General features: G+C 34.4%; 1 protein-coding gene across 1 annotated transcript in view; it reads right to left on the reverse strand.

The window, feature by feature from the left end:
• Positions 1 to 6,159: 6,159 nt before the first annotated feature.
• LOC147064464 (uncharacterized) overlaps positions 6,160 to 22,570 on the reverse strand; it is a 41,544-nt gene continuing 25,133 nt past the window's right edge. Inside the window, exons 10-12 of the mRNA XM_085957651.1 lie at positions 17,895 to 22,481; positions 12,125 to 12,862; positions 6,160 to 9,082 (exon numbers count right to left, since the gene is read on the reverse strand). Coding sequence (XP_085813777.1) covers positions 8,699 to 9,082; positions 12,125 to 12,862; positions 17,895 to 22,481 — 5,709 coding nt within the window. The 3' untranslated portion in view covers positions 6,160 to 8,698. The remainder of the gene's footprint in view (positions 9,083 to 12,124; positions 12,863 to 17,894; positions 22,482 to 22,570) is intronic.

Genomic DNA, 22,570 nt, shown 5'->3' on the forward strand with positions numbered 1-22,570 from the left:
ACCTTATTTATTATCCCAGTGAGCTCATTTTGTTATTTTTCTTCTTCGCAATAGGTTATAACACAACTTATAACCACCTTTTGCATTATTAACACTTTAGCCGGCTCGCACATCACAATTCGCCTTGTATGCCTAACGGCCATAAATCAAAAGTTCTAAGACTTTCGACGAATGTTGCATCGTACATCCTCGCACATCTGCCCAGCGGCAAACGTCAAACACGAGAAAAGAGAAGTCTCTCGTCTGCCATTTTTATTGTGTTGATTGTATGAACAAACGTCAAACGCTCACCGCGATGAGCGAGCAATGACAGTGTAGACAGAGACAGAAACAGAAATGGCCGATGGCCGCAGGCTGTGCGCTTGCGCGGAGGCGACATTCCCGAGATCGACATGCACGCTTTGGCCATTGCAACTAGACGAATGTCGCAGGGTCGCAGAGTTGCAGTTGCATCGGCCAATCTGCGAAGGTCCATTTGATAACGTTTGTTTCTTGGTTTACGATGACGTCACATCGACGAATTCGTCGTAAGACGCATGCGGCGAGTTCTGATGTGCGAGCCCTCTTACACGAACTTGCAGCACGCACAAACGTCAAATGATTGCACGGCGAGGGGAACGAAGAGGAAAGGGATAAGGTGGATTGTAGTTCTCGAAACAGCCACGCTTCACGTTATACTTGCCGCAGTCTACATATATACCTAATTATTTCAAATACAGCTCTACTATAGGTCCACCAGTATAAGTTGTCCACAGAGTGAGAGCGCTACATGCTGACATTTGACTGTAGAAAGAAAAAGGACGTAATATACACAAATAAATTTTACATTTTTGTTAAGGTTTTTGGTCCAAGTTTAAATACAAAATCTTGAAGTGCCTGATAATTGATAATTGTGTTTTTATATTCTGATATTATTATTTTTTGCGGCCCAAAATAACAAGTACCTACTTCATGAGCAAATTTTTTATTGAATACGACAATTCTAATATAATATATAATCATCATTTTTAAACACTTTTACCAACTGCAGCCCATGAAAAATTATAAAATGGATAAATTGACCCTTTTTTCAAATAAGTTGTGCACCACTGTTCTAAACAGTCTGCGAAATATTTCTTCTACTGTCACCGGTCTCTGCAGGTGTAAAAACTTGGAAAACAGGGGACATTTGGGGTCTAGAGATCAGAAAATATATTTGCTGAAAATTTGTGGGAATGCAGATTTCACAGCATGAAAAATACACAAAGCACCTTGCATATTAGTCCAGTCAATGAATATATTGTAGAGCGCATGGAATATGTCAAAATGTCGAAAATAGGTAGAGATATTTTATATATAAAAAAAACAGTTATACTATTGTAAAATTAAATTTTAATATAAAATAATAATATACAGTGTGACATTTGTGGTGTAAATTGGATCTTAATTATATCGTGTCTGGAAATTTGTATGTATGCAGTTCGCCGTATCACACTTCACCGTGAAATATTGTATTGGAAATATATGGTCGTATATTAAGGACCGTTCAACATCTTTGGGTCGTCTAGTATTGAGATAAAATTCATGTCCAAATGAAACACGATTCTTGTCGGTTTAAAGGAAGCCAGCGACAAACAAATTTTGAAAATAGCCGATATACTGGATTATTTGTTAGAATAGGTTAGGATCTAATAAAATTCGAACATTATTGTCTGCAATGCTTCACGCACAACGCGTAATTTTTCATCTCGGTGCTGTAGAGATGACCGATGAAGTATGCGGTCATCTCTTTCGGATAAAAAAGCTCACGGCGAACTGTGCTACGGTGAAATGTAATATGTGCAATTTACATGTAACCTAGTTATATATTTCTTTAAAGGTTTGTTGCCTATTTACTTTTTAATTACCAGAGAATAAACATAGAACTGGTACAGGTAATACATAGTATACTAAATATTTAGTAAAGTCACAGGTTTTGTCAGAATAAAACATAGAAATATGCAGCTTTCAATTTTTATTTGAATTTTGGAACTAATACATTACTATTATCGTGGTTTATAAGTGGTTTTGTAAAACATAATACAAGTATCTTCTTCATATTGTCCAATGATGGCATAGCAAGTCACCACATTGAAAACCAACGCATTGCCTGGAGCCACATTTGGCCACACAGTGTCACATAAGATCTAACTTCCGTGTAGAACATTTTGCCTTCTCCCAGCAAAACTAACTATATGTAGATTTCATCAAAATAAATTATTTAGATATGAAAATAGATCCCTTTTAATGTCCCCATTTTTTTATTGACATACAATACATACAATGACATACAATACAAAGTGGATCCTGGCCAGCCCCATGATGAGGTTTAATGACAGATTTCTTTTACGAAAAATGAATGTTAGCTGGGGTTCAAACAGAAATTGAAAAACATGTGAATTTTCCAGAGGGATTCAATTGAAAGACCCACAATTTCGCATTACACACATCCATGCACATGCAGATAACTAAAATGTATTTTTGACACATATTACACGTCAGGTTTGTACCATAACATGTTAATATTCTCATAGACTTCCCAGCTAAGTTTTGATTGGTATCCAATTATATTTTATTGTATATTGCATTTTATAAGTACTACAGTCGAACTTGGTTATTACGAGGAAGATGCGACCGACTGAATTTGCTCGTTATATCAGAGAATAGGTATTTTTAAATGAGTGGTCACATAACACAAAAAGTCGCAATTCAAACAAAAATACACAATTAGAATTTTTCCCCGAAACAAGCATAGCATTCATAAACTACAAAAGAAGTTGTTTATTTTAATGAACGCTGGTAGGTACCTACTGACTTCAGCTTGGATTTTTATGTGATATTTCAACCATATGCGTGGACACTTTTTCAATGATGTCAGCGAAAACACCAATTAGGTACTTAGACACTTAACTATCATAAACAAAATCCGATCCCAGCGGCATCGTTCTACGGTCGGATTTTATTGCTTAGAGTCGAAAATGTTTTTAAACCATCGACACATTTAACATTTAACAAAATTTTTGACGATAATTTTGTAAGTAGCTCGTTAAGTGAATAAATGTATGGAGAAAATCATAAACTAAAATGTCAACTAATGTTTCCTCATTACATCCGAGATCTCGCTATGTCCGTGATCCTAATAACCGAGTTCAACTGTATTTCATAAACCAGAACTAAATTGCTTGTATGCTAAATCTGCAAAAGAAAAATTCAGCACAGACTGATTTTTATTTAGTCACATAATTAAATTTTCTTTATTTGATATGTAAAAAATCTATAACAATAAATCATTATATAAAAAACACAACTCCAAAGTTATGATGATTACACAAAATTGTATATTAAATATATAAAAAATATTCAATAACGGTCAGTCCTAAATGGTTTATCGATACCAAGATGGATTCCTTAATTTTGTTTATTTAGAAATTGTTTTTAAAAGTTGCTGCAAACCTGAATACCAGCAGAAAAAATGTGTGCAAAAATGCATAACTGACATATAAATGCAAGGGAAAACTTTTGGGATTTTGCAGATATACAATTTTGACTTTTGCTGGGATTAGATGCACAGATTTATTGTCATCGAAAATACACTAACTACTTAAACAAAAAGCCATCGATTTTATTAAATAAATAATATATATATATATCGAACTTAAAAATAAAATTAACTGAAAGAAAATACTGACTAAATGAATTTTAATTATATAGGTACGCAATCTTAAAATCAAAACAATAGACAATGATTATCTTAGAATTAAAATGAACAGAAAGGGGCACGGGTTATCCAGCAACAATACAAAATAACACACAACATAAAAAGTAAGATTTTACTTCAGATTGACCAATTAGAAAATGTTAACTAACAAAATAAAATATAAATTCAGATAATTATTATTTCCATATAAATGTCATTATAAACTTTTCTATTATATTCTGTCTCATATTATATATAAATCAATAAACTACAACTTATAAAATCATGTAAAAAAATGTTAAGTATATTATGACAGACATATAAAATGAAAAAAATGATATCATAATATTATGTATGCATGTATGAATGCCATACGACACAAAACAATTATGTATTTCATTATTGTACATAGTATAATAATATTACAAGTTAAAAAAGATGTTAAATAAAATATATTTTTACCAACAAGAGTATATCTTATGATGGAAGGAAATAATAATTACATAAAGTATGTAGGTACATATTACGGGTAAACTGGCGAGTCCAAATTCATTATATATTTTTTATATTTTCATTGTCCTGCATTTATTTTGATATGTGCTACGCGTACAATCAGATTATTTGACAGATATCGAGAAATTTTATATAGAAAATGCAGACAGGCCAAGCAGAGTGAACGATGTAGATTCCATTTTACAACGTGGAACAAAATCAATGATATTTTTACAGTTTATTGCATAAGTTACATTACATTAATTTGTTTTATGTGATGTTTAGTTTCTTGTGAAGTGTTTTCATATTGAAAATTGTTTTATTTTTCAAATCTCATTGTTTGCGAAATTTCACTTATCACGACTGTGTCCAAATCGTATACCTCGCGATCAACAGACCTGTACAAATACATCGACAATTTACCGACAGTTGCGCAAGCGCACCGCTATGCAATCTTGCAACTTGCACAATAATACGTGTTTACACGTGCATTTTCTTGTTATGATCATTATAATACGCACTGTCAGCAGTAAATCTATGCACGTGTAAACGGGGTATAAATTCGATATGCGATGTTTGGTTTAAAAGGTCGAACATAGGTACACTCGAAATATGAATTCAAGATAAGAGAAAACCCACCATATTTTATTTACATCACTTCGTCGGTGTTTTGTAAAAAGGGCGAATCAACCATTTTGGCGAAATCGAGATTTTAATGAAAACACAATGTACCCCACACTAGCTTTGTTGTGTAAAAACGGCGAATTTGTATCTCCACAGGAAAGTACTTAAAAAACGATAATCGAATTAAATTAATTAAAATTACGAATAAAAAGCGAATGTGACATATTAGGCCTTTTAAAATATTATATAATGCCTATTATAATGACAGTATTCTTTCTAAGCTTTATTATAAACTTGTTAGATATTTATAATCATCCACAGGTCATAAACAAATAAATGTCAATAGTTAAAAATCCTCCTCCTGTAAATCAGCATTTTGGTTGATTCGCCCTTTTTACAAAACACTGACGACTTGAAAGTAGCTACTAGGTCATTTAGACTGTAAATTAATAGTCAAATAAAATGTTCAAATTTTATGAGTATTTTAGATTGTATTAAAAGAAACTATTTTTATAAATGATCTTTATAAATAGACAGAAAACATTAACTTTGTATTCTAAATCACTCAATACATATAGTACCGTTTTAAATATTTTATGAAAGTTCAATATAAATAAGTACAGTAAAACACCCCGTTAATTCAAAATCAATGGGAACGAAAATCGAAAATTTTTGAATTACGTAATAAAAAATGTGTGGCAAAAAACAGTAAGTAAAACATTCGAAAAAAAAAGATTTATTTTTTGCAATTTTGTAATGTTGATTCAGCTGATAAAATTTATTTCAGATTAATAATATCAATGGTGACTATTGTAGTTCATTTATCGAATCAGTCAAAATCGCTATAAATACATTTTATGAATTTTGGCAAATATTTCGATTTACATTGAATTTCGAATTAATGGGGTTTTACTGTATATGTAGTCGTTCTTTTAGTAGATTCTCACGGTAGGTGAAGTAGTAAAATCAACCAAACTCCAACAAAAACTGATTAAAAATAGATCCATTGCAATGTGGAGTTTTTATTCAGAAAAATATTAAAAACCTAAATAATAAACAATACTTATATAAAAACACATTTTTACATTAAGAAACAAATTATGAGACAATTAAATGATCAAAATCGTGAATTGATATGTTATCTGTAAAGGGATGATTTCCTAGTCAATTTCTGCAAAATATTATTACCCATTAGAATCAATTGTTTATAGAAATGTATATTTTAAAAACCATCTACCTGCTTGCAATAATAATCATGGGTGTAACTGCAATACTGCTAAAGAGCCAATATTTAAAAAATTGTTTTTTTCTTTTATTTTATTAAAAATTATAAAACGACTAATAGTTTTCTTATCAGCCTAAATTAATACCACCTAGGAACCATGCATGGTACCTACTTGCTGTAAAAAAGTGCATATCGATGGCTTAGTGTCAAAATGTTGTAAATACCAAAATGTCAAAAATAAGTTAAGAATGCAGTAGAATTTGAAATGTTACTTTCTATATTGTGTCAAAATGTTGTATCTCCCTGATGTTAAATGGCGATTTAAGCCACTTGTGTAACTCCTAAATTTAACAGAATCACTGCTGAAGTTTTAATTACGACATTTAAATAACACGTTAATTATATCGAATGGCCAACTGCTCCAGTCGCGGTGTTAGCACTAAATGAGTTAAAAAACATTGATATCAAAATATCGTAACAGCTGTTACAATAATTTAGCATTAAGCGTTGTTAAGTATTGAAGTAATTCCATATTATGTTGTATGAGCTCTTACCACATTTTATTTGTCAAAAAGTAAAATGACAGTTGATTGAATTTTCGTGAGGTTTGACCTGTTTATTAACATAAGTGTATCTGTATGTTACAAAGCTGTGTTTGTGAATATATATGGAGACAAAAACCGTATAACTACTTCCGATCGTTTCAAAAAATGGTTCATTTGTGGTATTGTACTTAAAACAATAATGTGAATATGAGAATGATACTAAAATAATATCCATGAAAGAATAAGATAATCTATAGGATGATTGACTTATATCAGGGGTAGCCAACTTGTCTGTTGTTGTGATCGACTTTTTGCATAAATATTTTATAGTCACAAGCTACAGTACTCTCAGTAATCTGCCGCTCGATTATCCGACAATCCGTCGTTATTTTTACTAGTTGAAAGCACAAAATCAAGCTCTATAGTTCACCGGTATTCGTATATCAAATTCAGTAGTCCGCCGCAGATGAGATGGGTTTATTTTGGAAACTTCTTCCCGTAAAATGTACGTTCATCGTGAAGAAAGTAATGCGCCAGGGAGGAAAGTGTCCAAGGACCGCATCACAATTATGCCGTGCTCCAATGCAACCGGGACACACAAGCGGAAGCTTTTGGTCATAGGGAAAGCCAGGAATCTAAGACCATTCAAGAATATCTGCCTCATAGAACAACTGGTTGTGTCAAGTGATTTACTGTTTAATATGTAGTTAATAAACTTAGTTTATAAATATGTATAATTTATTACATACTTGATTTTGATTATAAATAAAACTAAATTGCTAGTACAAATTTCTCCATAAAAACCATTTTTACGAAATACCTGTTTTAATTTTTACCATATTTTGTATGTATTCACTATAATCCGACGCTTTCACTAATTGGACACTTGTCTGGTTTTTAGGGTGGCGGATTACTGAGAGAGTAGGTACTGTACTTACCAATAAAACATAATAAGTAACAATGTGAGAGCATTACGGTTTTTCAGCAGTATGCATCGTTCAATATAAAAGGGAACCATGTAGATGCCAGTGCGATGAGTAGAGGTAGGCTGTGGGGATCTGACATAAAAAATGCACACTTTGTTGGTCAGACTTATATTTTGTTTTCATTGAACTTAGAGCATAAATTAGAGATGGTGTTAGTTTTTAAAATCCAATTGAACCCTGCATTACCAAACCATAATATCCATACATAATTTGAAAACATATCAGATATAATATATACATACATACTAGAGAAATATCTTTGAAAAAACACAACGCCCTACGTGGCTCAAACCCAGATCCACTGGTTTCATACCAATGTGCTTTACTAATTGAGGGTTTATTTTAATTTTTAAAATTGACACCATCTGCAATTTGTATTGTAAATTCAATGAAAATAAATAAATACAACTTACAAAGTGTGCACTATTTATGTTAGATATTCATAACCTACCTCTACTCTTCACCAATGGTTGATACTGAATATCTTTGCTTGTTTTAAATCTCATAAAGTTGTCCTCTGAGTTTAATTATTTAGTATTTAATTATTTACGAGGGTTGTCCGTAAAATAAATGTTTTTGCGAATGGTTATCGATATTGATTTGGAAAGTTTTTTGTTGTTCATTAATATGTTACGGCTCATCTTATGTGAGCGACGTCAGCGAAGCGATGAGCGGCGCATGCAACTCAAACGTATAAACGTACAACCAAAAAAAGACTGTTTACGAACATTTTCACACACGGTTATACATTTGAGTTGGCGCGCTGCCCAACGCTTCGCGCACGTAAAACGCCCCGTAATACTAATCATATAACTAGTCTTATTTCTTCTTTGAAGTATTAAATTCAAAATCCTCAATTTATTAAAATCTATCAATCTGTTAGAAACATAGATTGTATAAAAGAATGTTACGTAAAATTACGAATACGGCTGTGGTCAATGTCGATCTGTTGGCGTTGCCTGATTTATAGGAAGAAAAATAGTTACCATCTTTGGCTTTATCAATAGTAAATCTGTATAAAAAAATGCATACTTAAAAACATGATTACACATTTATAAAAATACCTCTAATTAAAATATACACTTAGTTTATAAATTAATGTCATGTTATTTTAAAGTTTTGAAATTTTGCCATTTAGTTCATCACATAGTTTTTTGATTTGAGAAAATTTCTCTTCATTTTCACTCGCAACACGCTTTCTGATATTAGCTTCTAGAGCCGGTTGTAGCGCTTCCGTGGCCTCCGTAAGAAGGCTCTCGTCAGCTTCGATGAGCCCCCGCACATGTTGCAAGAGACAGGACGCACTGAACTTGGCCAATATCAGAGAAGTGGGAATCTCGCTGACTACCGCATCCAGCACCTTATCCGCGCAGGCAGTTACTAATGACTTGATTGTTGACACTCCGAATTCTGAAGGAATATTATCACCACTACCAGAAGAGCCATCCTGTGCACAAAATGATGTTTTTAAATCGGCAGATATTTCTTCTTCCGTCTGAAATAATGAGAGAACAAGAATATATTATAATATGTTAGAATATCTCAATAATATTCATATAAAAGGTGTGGTCTTAGGTCAATTTATGATAAATGCAAAACTAATATTTTCCATTAGGATATTTTAAAACTTAAATTTTCCCAGTAAACAGTGAAAATAAATTTCAATGGTTAAGTATATAAAACTAACTATCAAATATATAATCACATATTTCAATAGTTTGGATTGGTCAATGAATGACCCCACAAAGCTTAGTTAAATAAACTATATACCAACATCCACTAGGTCTAAAATGACCCCTTTGAGGATTAGACCTGAACCAACTTCTGGTTGTCTTATACTAGGCAGTGGCGAAGGGTGGAGGTAGGCTGTTAATATCCGATAAACTTTGTCAGTCAAACGTATATGTTATTTAACCTTAACCTATTAAACCTATTTAAACCAAGCTATAATAAATAGTCAAAAAATATTCGTCTATCTATAAAATATCTAAAATTATGCCATTAAATCGTGCAAAATTTTAAATATTTAATAGATAGAAGAATGTTTTAATCGATTATGGTTTGATTTAGGCAGGACTTAATGAATTTAACAAAACTAACTAACACCATCTGTAAAATGTATTCTTAATTCAATGAAAACAAATAAGTATGCATTTTTTCATTGCGCAAATCATATCAAAACTATTATGATTTGGTTTAGGCAGGGTTTAATTGATTTTTTTAAACTAACCAGCACTATCTGCAATTTGTATTCTTAATTCAATGAAAATAAATAAGCATGACTGACTAAGTTTAGTGAACACTATTATTTATGTCGGATTTTTACAGCCTACCTCCATCCTTCACCACTGATACTATGGCTTAGATTACATAAATATATAACATAATAATTACAAGATAAAAAGAACTTTTTATATACGTTTTTAAATTTTCTGTTGAATCATATAAACTTGACTAGCTTAAACGATCAAAAATATTTGTACTTGATAGAAATACTGAATATATTAATAATTTAGTTGCTAGGACCCCGTAACAACCAATAATGGTATCGAAATAACTTTTCATACAAAAGAGAATTAACTGAAAATTAATTCAATTCTACTTAAAGATGGCTGAAAGTATTAAAAAAATGCATTGGCATCGTGTTCTGATATATTCTAAAAGTTTCAAATATCTAGCTAGTCGGGAAGTTAGTTAAAAATCGAGTGCAAGATTTGTACTGGATAAACAACCACCGGACAAATAAGAATACGAGCTAAGAAAAATGTTGTAATAAAAATAGATAACATAAATACCTCTATACTCTAAGATTTCATTTATTTTATTGGATCACGAATTTATTAATTCTGTACTTTTCACCGCAGAGAATATTATCACTTATAACACAATATGTTCTAAGATTATTCAATTTCGGGGATAGGTTTGGTACCTATATTACCATTTTCAATCCTATACAGATCATGAATGAACCTCCATAGAGTTGAAAGAATACTAATAGACTTTTTATGAGGAATGGTTATTAGCCATTCACCCAACACATTGGATCCTTACTCTGGATCCAACCTACACCCACAGCATCAGAGACTGACACTACCAACTGGGGAATCCAATCCCGAGCCAACATTTTGGGATTACAATTTGATGATCCCGGGATTGGCATTTTTTTCCATACCTAGTTAATATATATATTTTTTTATTTATACAAACAGGTTAATGGAGTAAATAATATTGTAATATAGATAATAATGTGAAAGTAAAAGTTTTTTTTTTTATTTAATTATGTTAGAAAAGAAAACAGTCATAAAATTCGGTGTAGGAACAAGTGCCTGGCTGCACGTCCGTGGCACTGGCAGTTAGACGCCGCTTGCATGCCAGATCGTCAGTGGCGTCTAGCTGGTTAAATGAACGAATTTGATGTACTTACAATTGCGTATGACAACAAAAAATGGTTATTTATTATCAGTGAGCATCCAGCGATTCTCCCTGTATGTACATACACTTCACTAACATAATTTTGTACACATTCTAACTAATTGTGATTGATAAAAAAATCAATCCCGAAGGTTTTGGGATTATGTTTACTAATCCCGGGATTCATAAGTATTGAAAATTTTCTGGGATTGGATTCCCTGCTACCAACTACTCTGCTGTGAGCGAACGGTTAACCGATGATGTACAAAGAAACCTCCACAATCTGATGGCCATACATATATACAGTCGAACTAGGTTATTACGATCACGGATATAGCGAGATCTTGGATGTAGTGAGGAAACATTCGTTGACATTTTAGTTTATGATTTTCTCCATACATTTATTCACTTTTATAATGAGCTACATGTCGGGTATACCGAGCTAAAATATCGTCAAAAATTTTCTTAAAACAGTTAATGTGTCGGTCGTGTAAAAACATTTCGACCCTAGGCAATAAAATCCGACCGGACAGGATGCTGCCGGGATTGGATTACGTTTATGATACTAGTTAAGTGTCTAAGTACCTACCTAATTGGTGTTTTCGCCAACAAGATTGAAAAAGCATCCACCCATATGGTTGAAATTGCATGTAAAAAATCCAAAGGTAGGTACCTACCAGCGTTCATTACAATAAACAACTTCTTTTGTAGTTTATGAATGCCATGCTTGTTTTGGGGAAAAATTCTAATTGTGTATTTTTGTGTTATGTGATCGCTCATTTAAAATTACCTATTCTTTGATACAACGACCAAATTCAATCGGTCCCATCTTCCTCATTATAACCAAGTTCGAGTGTACTATATTTTATAAAATATTGGATATCATATGAAGAAATATGAATTGAAGAAATAAATTTGTTTGTGTAAATATTAAATCCACCATTATAATTATGTATTACGTACTAACATAAAACTGTTGCACTGTTGACACAGCTGTATCAATGACAGTGACAGATGACAGTAAACGACTGATACAATTTTATATAAATTATGCATGATCCTGTCAACGACTTGAGGTATATATGGATATACAGTCAAAATAATATTATAATCAATAAAAACTCACCTTATTTTTCAAATGTTCATACATAACAGACGCCAAGCATTTATTACTGTCTATCAGAGCATCTGCTAATTTTTCAGGATCACCCACACAATGGACATCTTCATTCACTTCTACCACTGATTCAATGGGCATTTCTTCATCTAGCACGGTATTAACAGTTAGCTGGTTCTCTTGCGGATGTTCCGATTCATACTCAGCTAGAACCTTCTTGACCGTCGCAATCTTCGGCGATTTAATCGGCAGTCTATTGACTTGCAACTCTGTCATGGAAGCTAAGTCGCCGATTGTAGATACTTCAGTCAGCAAATCTTTCAAGAAAAAGTCTTTCCACATGGGTGACGACAGTTTCAAAGCTATTTCGCTTATCGGGGCTTCACATTTACACAAACTCGGATAGATAGGCGAGTCATCCACTAGTAAATGATTACTCGTAATTTCCAATTCTTGGGGAGATTCAATAACCAATGAGCAAACATCCGACATCTGCGAATCACAGTTTAATTCTTTGTCAGCATTATTCAACTGACCGTCTTTTTTGTTTGATTCCTTATAGCTTTCTGTTTCCATCTTTTTGGCGAGGCATTTGACGACCATTCTCTTCGGGGACTTCATAAAACTGAATTCATCTCGGTAATTTTTGGTCGACTGCGGTGATCTCGTAATGTTTGGACCCTCAATGTATTTTTCAACGTTAATACTTGTGGACACTGGCGGATCATGAAAACTGACACGTTTTCTCTGAAATATAAAATTTAGATATGGTTATAGTTTTAGGGTCCATATTACGCTGCACCTACACAAAAAATGAAGACATGCAATGAAATGACATTATTCCAAAAATATTGTGTGGACACAACTGGTGTTTTATTTGGTTATAATATGTAAATATTACGTAAAACGTTTCACCAAGCCGTGAGCTTTCTTATCGGAAAGAGATGACTGTATACTATACGGTCTCCAATTTTATTAGATTCAATATGAACATTAATTCAATCTGCATTAATAAACATTAATACAATTTGCAAAATTCATGAATTCAAGAATGAAAACCTAACCTAACCAAACAAATAGTCCAGTATATAGGCCATTTTCTAAATTTGTTTGCTGCTGACTTCCTGTAAAGTATAAATCGACAAGAACCATGTTTTATTTACAGTACTATATGACCCAAAGAGGTTGGGCAAATGTACGGCCATATATTTCCGATACAACATTTCACAGTGAAGTGTAATACAGCGAACTGCTTGCATATAAGTTTCCGGACACGGTTTTATTGACACATTATTGGTGTGACAACGATAGACTATTTAATCACAATGTTATAGAATAAATTATTCAACAGAAACTTTAGGTAACATTTCATAGTTCACCAACATTTCTACCAATGTCCAAATTTAATAATCATTTGTAAAAATATGGATTAAATTATAAAAGTCTGTGAAGTCTGCGCATACTACGAACATACATACGAACACGGATGACAACAATCAGAGGAGTTGACACAATGCTGAGCTTTACGGTTTGTATGAAGATTGCAGCGCATTTCAATTAATTATTGTTGTGAGACTGCGCAGGCTAGATCATGTACATGGGATAAATAGGTAGAGTAATGTTAAACAATTTAATAGGACGCGGAAAAAAGCCAAGCCAAAAATTCACCAGCTATCAGTGGCGAAGGGTGGAGGTAGGCTGTTATGATCCGACATAAATAGTGCACACTAAACTTTGTCAGTCAAACATATTTGTTTTCATTGAACTAAGACTGCAATTAGATTACAGTATAACCTCGTTTTTACGTGCCCGGAATTCACGTTTTCCCGGCAATTGCGTGTATTTTTTTCTGTCCCGATGTATTTCAGTACATTTAATACCCGCATTTACGTTTTTCTTTCCCGTGATTTACGTCGGAAATATTCAAAATATGCGAGTTACGCGCACTTGACAATGATTGGGTCGTGACATTCGAACGATTTTTCAATAAAAATTTTAATTGAATGTTGTTTTTTTAATAAAACGTTATTTTTTTTTAGAAACATAAAATTTAAATGTTCTTTTTCCCTCCAATTAGGTTTTTTTTCTTCAGTCCCTTAACCCGGCACCTGCCTCAAAAATCGTATGACGCACCATAACTACGCATGAATTTCATTATCGTCTTTGTTCTATACTAAAAAAAAGCAATAAAAAATATGTCACAGCTCCAGTCGAGAACCCAAAACCATTAAAATAATTTCGACACACTAAAAAACCGTAATAAATCAGTTATAATATCAGAAACACTCGAACAAACGAATGCTATCCAAATTTGAAAGAACTCACCGTAAGACGCCATTTTGTAGCCAATAGTTAGAGCTCTGCGCGGTGTGTACTATTTCGACACTTGTGCATTACGTTCCCACGAATTGAAGTGTTACTAATTTTCAAGTGCATATCGATAAATCACATATTAATGTCTTCGGGTTGAGTCGTAAACAAATATAAAGGGGACCCTTTTAATATATTTAAACTACACAAACACTTAACTTATTGAATATTATTGATAAATTAACACGAACTCACATATTAAAAAAAAAACAAATACAATAATAAACCTATTTTAAAATTCTTTTGACGTGTGATATATTTTAAAGCAAGGTGACAGACATAACGCAACATCACACGTTGGGCACATATAGCGAGAGTTTTGTTTTTTTCGGATTTTTTTTAGAATTCCCGCATATGAAACATCTCCTTCTAGGCTTATCGGTATTTTGTGTCGGTAAAATGTATTCTGGCAAATGTCCCGTTGCACTTTTGGGCAATAATCGTACGGGATTATCGCTAGTTGACGCTGTCGGCTTGGGCAGGGGTGCATTTGAAATTCTCACACAATATTTGTTCACTAATTGTTTTATTACACAGAGTTGAAAATCGCCCAATGTTTTTTTGTCACATTTAATAAATTTATATAAATAAAAAGCATTTAATAAATATAAGTCGATCATGTGGAATGCGACCTTTTTATACCACTTGATCGACTTTCTCATACACGACAAGTTGCTAAGCATCATGTCGGACTTATCTACCGTACCCCTATTTTTGTTATAATCTATAACACATTTTGGTTTTTCGATGTTTTCGCCAGTTCTATAGTTCACTTTTCCCGTTGGTCCAAATGATGCATCGTGGAGGGTGGATAGCATGTGAACATCCCTCCTATCGTGCCATTTCAGAGCCAAAAGTGGACTATTGTACTTAGACTCGGTATCTCCCTTTTTCAGTTTGCTGAATTCTGGCATATCTTTACGATTTTTTCTCACTGTACCGCAAGCATTCGTTTTGTGAGAGTGAAGGTATTTAAAAAGCGCCGGACTCGAATACCAGTTATCACACCATAAGGTGTGACCTTTCCCGATGTAGTCTTTCATTAGCGTTGTCACTACCGCACCGGAAATACCGAGATTTTCATTGTCTTGTATGTCAGTCCCTTCCCCACAATAAATTATAAAGTCAATAATATATCCTGTCATTACGTCACACATCACAAACATTTTTATTCCAAATCGATGTCTTTTGGAAGGAATGAATTGTTTAAAAATTAATCTACCCTTAAACACGATTATGCTCTCATCTATGCAAAGATTCTGATACGGTATCATCGTTTCCCTAAAAATTGTTCTTGTGTGTTCTAACAGTAATCTAATTTTAGCTAGTCTATCATTTGAGGCGGTCACACTAGGATCAGAAAAATGAAGCATTTGTAAAATAAGTTGGTATCGATTTCTAGCCATTATTTTCCCAAAAATGTCTGCATGCAGGTAAGGATCGGTACTCCAATGTTCCTCTATCGACGTGTGCTTATTTCGAGTCATCAGCATTGATACGGCAAAAAATGTATACAACTCCGGCACTGACGTGTCTGTCCAATTGTGTGATCGCGATTTCGGTCCAAGGTCTCCTGCACTGTACGAATGGTTAAAAAATGTATTCGTTTGGTTCACTATTTCTGACATTATATTTTTATTCAAAAAATGTTCAAAGAAAAGACATTCGGGAGAGGATTCGTTCAAGTCGTTTGATGTCACGCCAGATCGACAATCATTGAATTCGTGAACTATTGGAATATACGGGCCAGTTCTCCACGACCGCAAAAATTCAATTGGCTCGTCAGAGTCCGTATCGTCGACGTCATGATCAGTCTCATGCTGTTCCAATTCCTCTTCCGACATATCATAATCTGAGTCCAATTCCTCATTAGTACGCACATTTTCTTCCTCCATATTTACACACTATAAAACTATGAAATGTTTTTAAAATGTTTAACTACAGTATTAGGGAACGCCAAATCACAGAAACCATTAAACTCACACACAATAGTTATTGATATCAGTATTAATTTTCACATTCACTAAAATGGGACACGGTAGACAGTACAAAAAGTATTTTAAAAATCGCGGTAAAATAAAATCATACGTTCAATAGTTAATCATGCCAGTTTTAATGTGATAAGTACACCAGACAGCAAAAAAAGTATTTATCAACGATTGCGGTAAATATTCAACTTGTATGCGATAAATACAATCCCGCGCAATGGCCCGCTCGGTTGAAAGTCTGTCGTATACTGCGCAGCCGCGGCGCGCAGTTCAAACTGATTTCTGTCGACCGGCAAAACTTGGCCGTACGAATTGGTTCGAAACTTTGGTGATTATTTTATATTTAGAACCAATGCTTTTAAAATATGTCATAGGTGGCAGGAGAAGGACAAATCAGGCCAAATTTACGTGAAAAAATCAGTCCCGTATGATAAATATGGACGCGGTGGCATCGATTTATACACATGCGCATTGCGAATTTGGCCGATTTGTACAAGGTGTGTGACATCGGCGCCGGCCGGGTTAAAAAACGTACCGTTTGAAAAAAAAAATAATTCGGTTAGGTACGTGTTCAAACACGTGCGTTAACATGATCTTACTCCCTACTTCAGTTTTAGTTTGTCAATTTATGGCTACGGCCGTATGTTGTAGCTTAACTACTGGGAAATGCCAAAAGAAATGGCGTATTTCAAAAAAAATACTATCTTATTCTTATAAAGGATAATAAGGCTTCAAAATTATATAAATAGATTATCTACAATGTTTAAGAAATGTCCAGGATCATGCTTTAAAAATACCATAAAAGCTCCATTTTGACCTACGCAGAGCATGTCCCCCCTTAAGAGCATACATAAGTGAAATGGCAAATAATGTTCAACAGTAGGTGGAACGAAAAATCGTCACCAATCGGAGACTCAAAGTAGAGGTGTGAGCACGTCAATTTGTTTTGTGATGGCGTCAGAGGAATATATTCTGAAATTGTGTAAGGATGACTAAAAAACGTTCCGCATGTACTTGTAAAAGTAAACATGTCAATGAATATACTATTATTATTACGAATATAATAATAAACATAACATTAAAAGGACGCATGTTGAATTTTTATGACAAATTATGTTTCGTTCGGCTCGCGTCATTTGCACAATCCGCGCATCGCCTAGTCACGATCTTTTTAGACCATGCCTCAGCTGAAGTATAGCCTTAATGAAAAAAAAAAAATGACTTGACAGTTTATTGTGCACTATTTATGTCGAATCTCAACAGCCTACCTCCACCCCTCGCCACTGCCAGCTATATAGAGCTACGACTGTCATATGCTTGGGGTACCGAAATGGAATGCGGCCACTTTGGATAGAGATGGGTCGGAGGAAGCCCATAATCACTCCAGGCTATTTTAAAATAAGAAAAAAAATAATGCATACCCTCGATGATGGTGACACTGTATGATCTTCCTTTGGTTGATTAATTTTCAAAATAGGTCCGGCGGGGCTGGCAAATGGCGAAGGAAGCATTTTATTAAATCCTAACACAGATTTTTCTTCACCGTTACTCTCTCCATTAGTTTCGGCACCGTTGCCGTAGAAATTATGCAAATTCTTTCTTACGGGAGTCCCGACTGGTGAGCTTTCCTTTTTGCCGTTTTCGTTTGGTTTATTTATGCACTGCCGAACACTGTCCAAGTCAACATTGCAGAGGCCTAACATCTGAGCGGCGCGGCTGTAGGACGTTCTATTCTTCTTCTGCGCCAACATGCTACTCGGACTGGAAAGCAAAGACGCCGACCGCGGTGGAGAAACATCAATTTTCTCCGGAGAAATATTCTCACTGAGAAATATATTATCAGGAGATATCACCGCCGCGTTTGAACAGGACGCTTTCGGAGGAGACACTTCCGTGGGCACATCAGCGATACTGTTCTCAGCCTTATCAGGAGATGACAAACTCTTTGCTTCTTCACAGTCATCGTTTGTTTCTGTAAGAGAAATAACTCCTTTGATTGGCGATATATCAAGAGTGCTGTTCAAAAAATCAGTGTTTCTCTCTTCGATGTCCTCTCGGCAAGGCGATGAAAGAATGCTTGTCGTAAGCTGTCGGCCATTGGATTCTTTCACACATTCATCGGAAGTGTTTACAGGTTCAATAGAGTCATCCGCATCTTCCGTTAACGAAGTATCAAATTGTAAGACAAGTTTTGATTCGACAGTTGTACTCGTAGCTTTATCGACGTCAGCCTCATTGGTCAAATCTAGGACTTCTTCAACTGCAGTTACGTCATTTTGAATTTTTAGCCTAGTCGTTTCAGATACAGGTTCAATAGTGTCATCCGCATCCTTCGTTAACGAAGTATCAAATTGTAAGACAAGTTTTGATTCGACAGTTGTATTCGTAGTTTTATCAACGTCATCCTCATTAGTCAAATCTAGGACTTCTTCAACTGCAGTTATGTCATTTTGAATTTCTAACCTAGTAGTTTCAGATTGAATTTTTTCTTGAGTAACTATTTCTTCTTGTGTTTCTCCTGTTGTAGTTATTTCTTCCTGCGTTTCCTCAACTACAGTCATGTCAGGTTGTGTTTCTGTCACTACAGTCATTTTACGATGTGTCTCGACCACTGTGGTAATTTTATCTTGTTTATCGTCCACTGCAATTATGTCATCTTCTACTATAGATATTTCATCATCCACTGGAGTAGCTTTATCTTGTTTATCCTCTATTGTGGATATTTCGTCTTCTACTATAGATATATCATCGTCCACTCCAGTAACATCATCTTGTTTGTCTTCCACTGCAGTTATTTCATCCTCTACTATAGATATTTCATCGTCTACTGCAGTAACCTCATCTTGTTTATCCTCCAACGCAGTTATTTCATCTTCTACTGTAGTAACATCATCATGTTTATCTCCTGTGGTAATTTCATCATCCAGGTCAATAGTCGTAGCGGTTGCTGTCACATTGGACTTTTCCATGACGACTGGTTGAGTATCTGCTTCAGCAATTTGCTGTGAATACTCTGAGTCGGTTTGTTCCCCAGGCTGCTCTACAATAAAACAGTCATCTCCATCGTCATTTATGGAATTGACAGGTTCTGTATCCATTTCAGATATTATCTGTTCAATTGGTTTTTCTCCATTGTCCATCAATATCTCTTCGATATTGTCAACCTCTGGTATTGTCGTAGCCTTCTGTATTAATTCCAAGTCAATTTCAGATATATCCTTCATCAAAATACAGGAGTTTTGTGTGTCTTTTTCAGCATCTAGTGACACTATATTTTCGATAACATCAAGTTTCTCAAGCTCACATAGTTTAGAACCAATTAATGCATCTTCAATTCTGTTGACTGCATCTTTTTTGGAGTCATCAATAATCTCGATATAGTCTGACTGTATCTCAATAATTTGATCATCTTTCAAACTGAAAATATCTTCTTCAGGTAACAAAACATTCAACTTTTTAAGTTCAGCATCTTCGGAAAACTGGCGAGATTTATCATACGAGATTATTTCATCCTCTATTGTTTGAATCTCATCATTTTTAGAATTAAATTCTTTGTTTACGATTTCTATATTCTTCGCTGATTTTTCATTGGAGACAATTTCATGTTCGACCATTTCAATGTCATCATCCTCGAATTTTGATTTTTTATTTTCCACTCGAGTGTCTTGCCGCAGAGTATAGAATTTATCTACGACCGGTACCACCACAACTTTAGGAGGTCCAGGAGAGGGCGTTTTGTATTTATTATTACTGATAATGGTAGAAATTCTCCTTTGAGCTTTTGTAAATGTCAATGACGTGTCGGAGTCTTGTGAACTTTGAATGACATCTTCGGAGCATTCGATTTCCGAGAGATTACCCGATAAATTCTTGACAGGAACTTCAGCAGGCAAATCTGCGATATGCAAATTTTTCACTGACGAATCTATGATAGGTACTTTTTCATTTTCTATTATGCTTTTATTAGGTTGCACATCACTGTCTGAGAAAATATCAGAGGAAACATCGGGTTGGATTGGCACATCGTCATGCTTGACAGATAAACCCACAATCTCAACGGTATGCACTGCGTCAGGAGGATTCGTAAAGTCTTTGACAATTGAATCATCACAAATATTTTCTTTGATGACTTCTGCATTAGGTGAACTGGCCACAGGCACGGTTTCACTCTTCTCTGTTACATCTTCGACGGTCTCCGATTTGTTTGGAGAATCTTGAGAAGGTTTCATACATTTATTTAATTTAGTTAACATCACTGTCGGTTTCTTTTTGCAATTGAGCTTATTAGTAAGTTTGTTACTTTGTTTCTTATTTGATTCGTCAGTTGGACTTTTAGTACTATCCACCGAATTGCGTCTTCTCTTTCTCATCAACCGTTGAGAGTTAGTTTCAATAACACTATTCATAACAGGATTCCCTTCAACCGTGTTGATGGCGAGCTGTTTTTCAAGCCGAGACCTTCTTTTATTCTTCATTGTTAGCACATCCTCTTTAGCTTCCGATTCTTCTACCGCTTCTACCACTGGTTTATTAGTAATCAAATCGACATCGTGAACACTCTTAAGAATTGGCTGAACATCATCCTTTGGTTTCTCCGCTTCTATTTTTTGTGCTTTCTCTGAATCAATAACTTCACACATCGCAGAATCGATAACCCCCACAGAAGCACGTCTCTTTTTAATTTCAAAACAGTCATCGTCTGGGTAAAACTTGTTTGGTTTTCTTTTTATTCTGGAAGGACGATCGGCCATAATATCCGTAGGACCGGTGTTTGATGAAATTATATGTTTCTCCTTATTCACAGGCGTCATCAGAGGATCGGGAGTGACAGTTTTTTCTTTGTTATTAGTCTTAATTGGATTTGAATTTGGTGATATTCCTGTTTCAATCGGGCTTCCACGCAATTTAAGGAAATTTTTATTGAGCCTAGATCGGAATGAACCAACCAACTTCTTTGGAGTAATCACGCTCGCGCCCTCCACAATATCAACATTTTCACTGTGTGAATTTTCATCACTGGTTACTTTTGTCTTATCCAAAACCTTCTTTTTTACTGATAAACTTGTCTGCGGGAAATTGGAATCTTTCATTGCAGTAATACTGGGTGATATTTTTTCAACAATATCTTTAGAGGATTTCGAAGCCTTGTCACTAGATTTACTCTTTTTGTTATCTATTTTTTTGGTGACATCAGCTTTTTTACCTATATCTGTTGTTTTTTTGCTGTCACTAGATTTACTCATTTTGTCATCTATTTTTTTGGCGACATCAGCTTTTTTACCAACATCTGTTGTTTTCATGCTGAGATCATTTCCAACAGTTTTTTTGCTGTCACTAGATTTACTCATTTTGTCATCTATTTTTATGGTGACATCAGCTTTTTTACCTACATCTGTTGTTTTCTTGCTGAGATCATTTCCATCAAGACTTTTTGATGAATCATCAACAGTATCAGATTTGTACCCTGGAGGTGTCCAAGAACTTATAGATTTGTCTTGGGATTGCGACAGATCTTCATAGAGTGCAGGGATATCTTCTCGTTTACGTTTTCGACCTTCCAATTGATGTTCAGTCAATTTGCTGGCCTGCAACTTCCAAGACGGTCGAATCACGACATACTCTACATTTGAGCTTTTCTTCATCGGTATTTGGAAGTATTTATTTTTCGCTTCTGGAGACCCTGTGGCAGTGTCGCTTTGAGGCGTCTTGAAGACTTGATTACCAGCAGTATTCGCAGCGGGAGAAGTTAATTCCTTCTCCGTTAAGGCCTTGTTAATTTTTCCCACATTGACAACGTCCAATTTATTTTTAGCGCTTTCTTTCAAGAGCTCTTTTAAAACATCAATAGCACTTTTGTTTACGTTTGGAATGTATTTGTGGTTCTCGAATGACAAACAAACATGGGTGGCATAGACAGCGAGACTGGAGAAGTAAAGTGGAAGAAGAAATGTATTCAACTGGCGTAGTATCTTGCAAATGTATGTTGACATATTTACATTGATAGATGGCTGAAAACAAAAAAAGTAATTACATAATAATATATTATAACTGTTTATTATTTTAACGCTATATTTTATTAAATCACGGAGAATATTTT

Source organism: Rhyacophila brunnea, unplaced genomic scaffold (assembly GCF_057557595.1).
Source record: "Rhyacophila brunnea isolate RB1 unplaced genomic scaffold, BYU_Rbru_1.0 scaffold_7, whole genome shotgun sequence".
In the NCBI taxonomy this organism is placed as follows: Eukaryota; Metazoa; Arthropoda; class Insecta; order Trichoptera; family Rhyacophilidae; genus Rhyacophila; species Rhyacophila brunnea.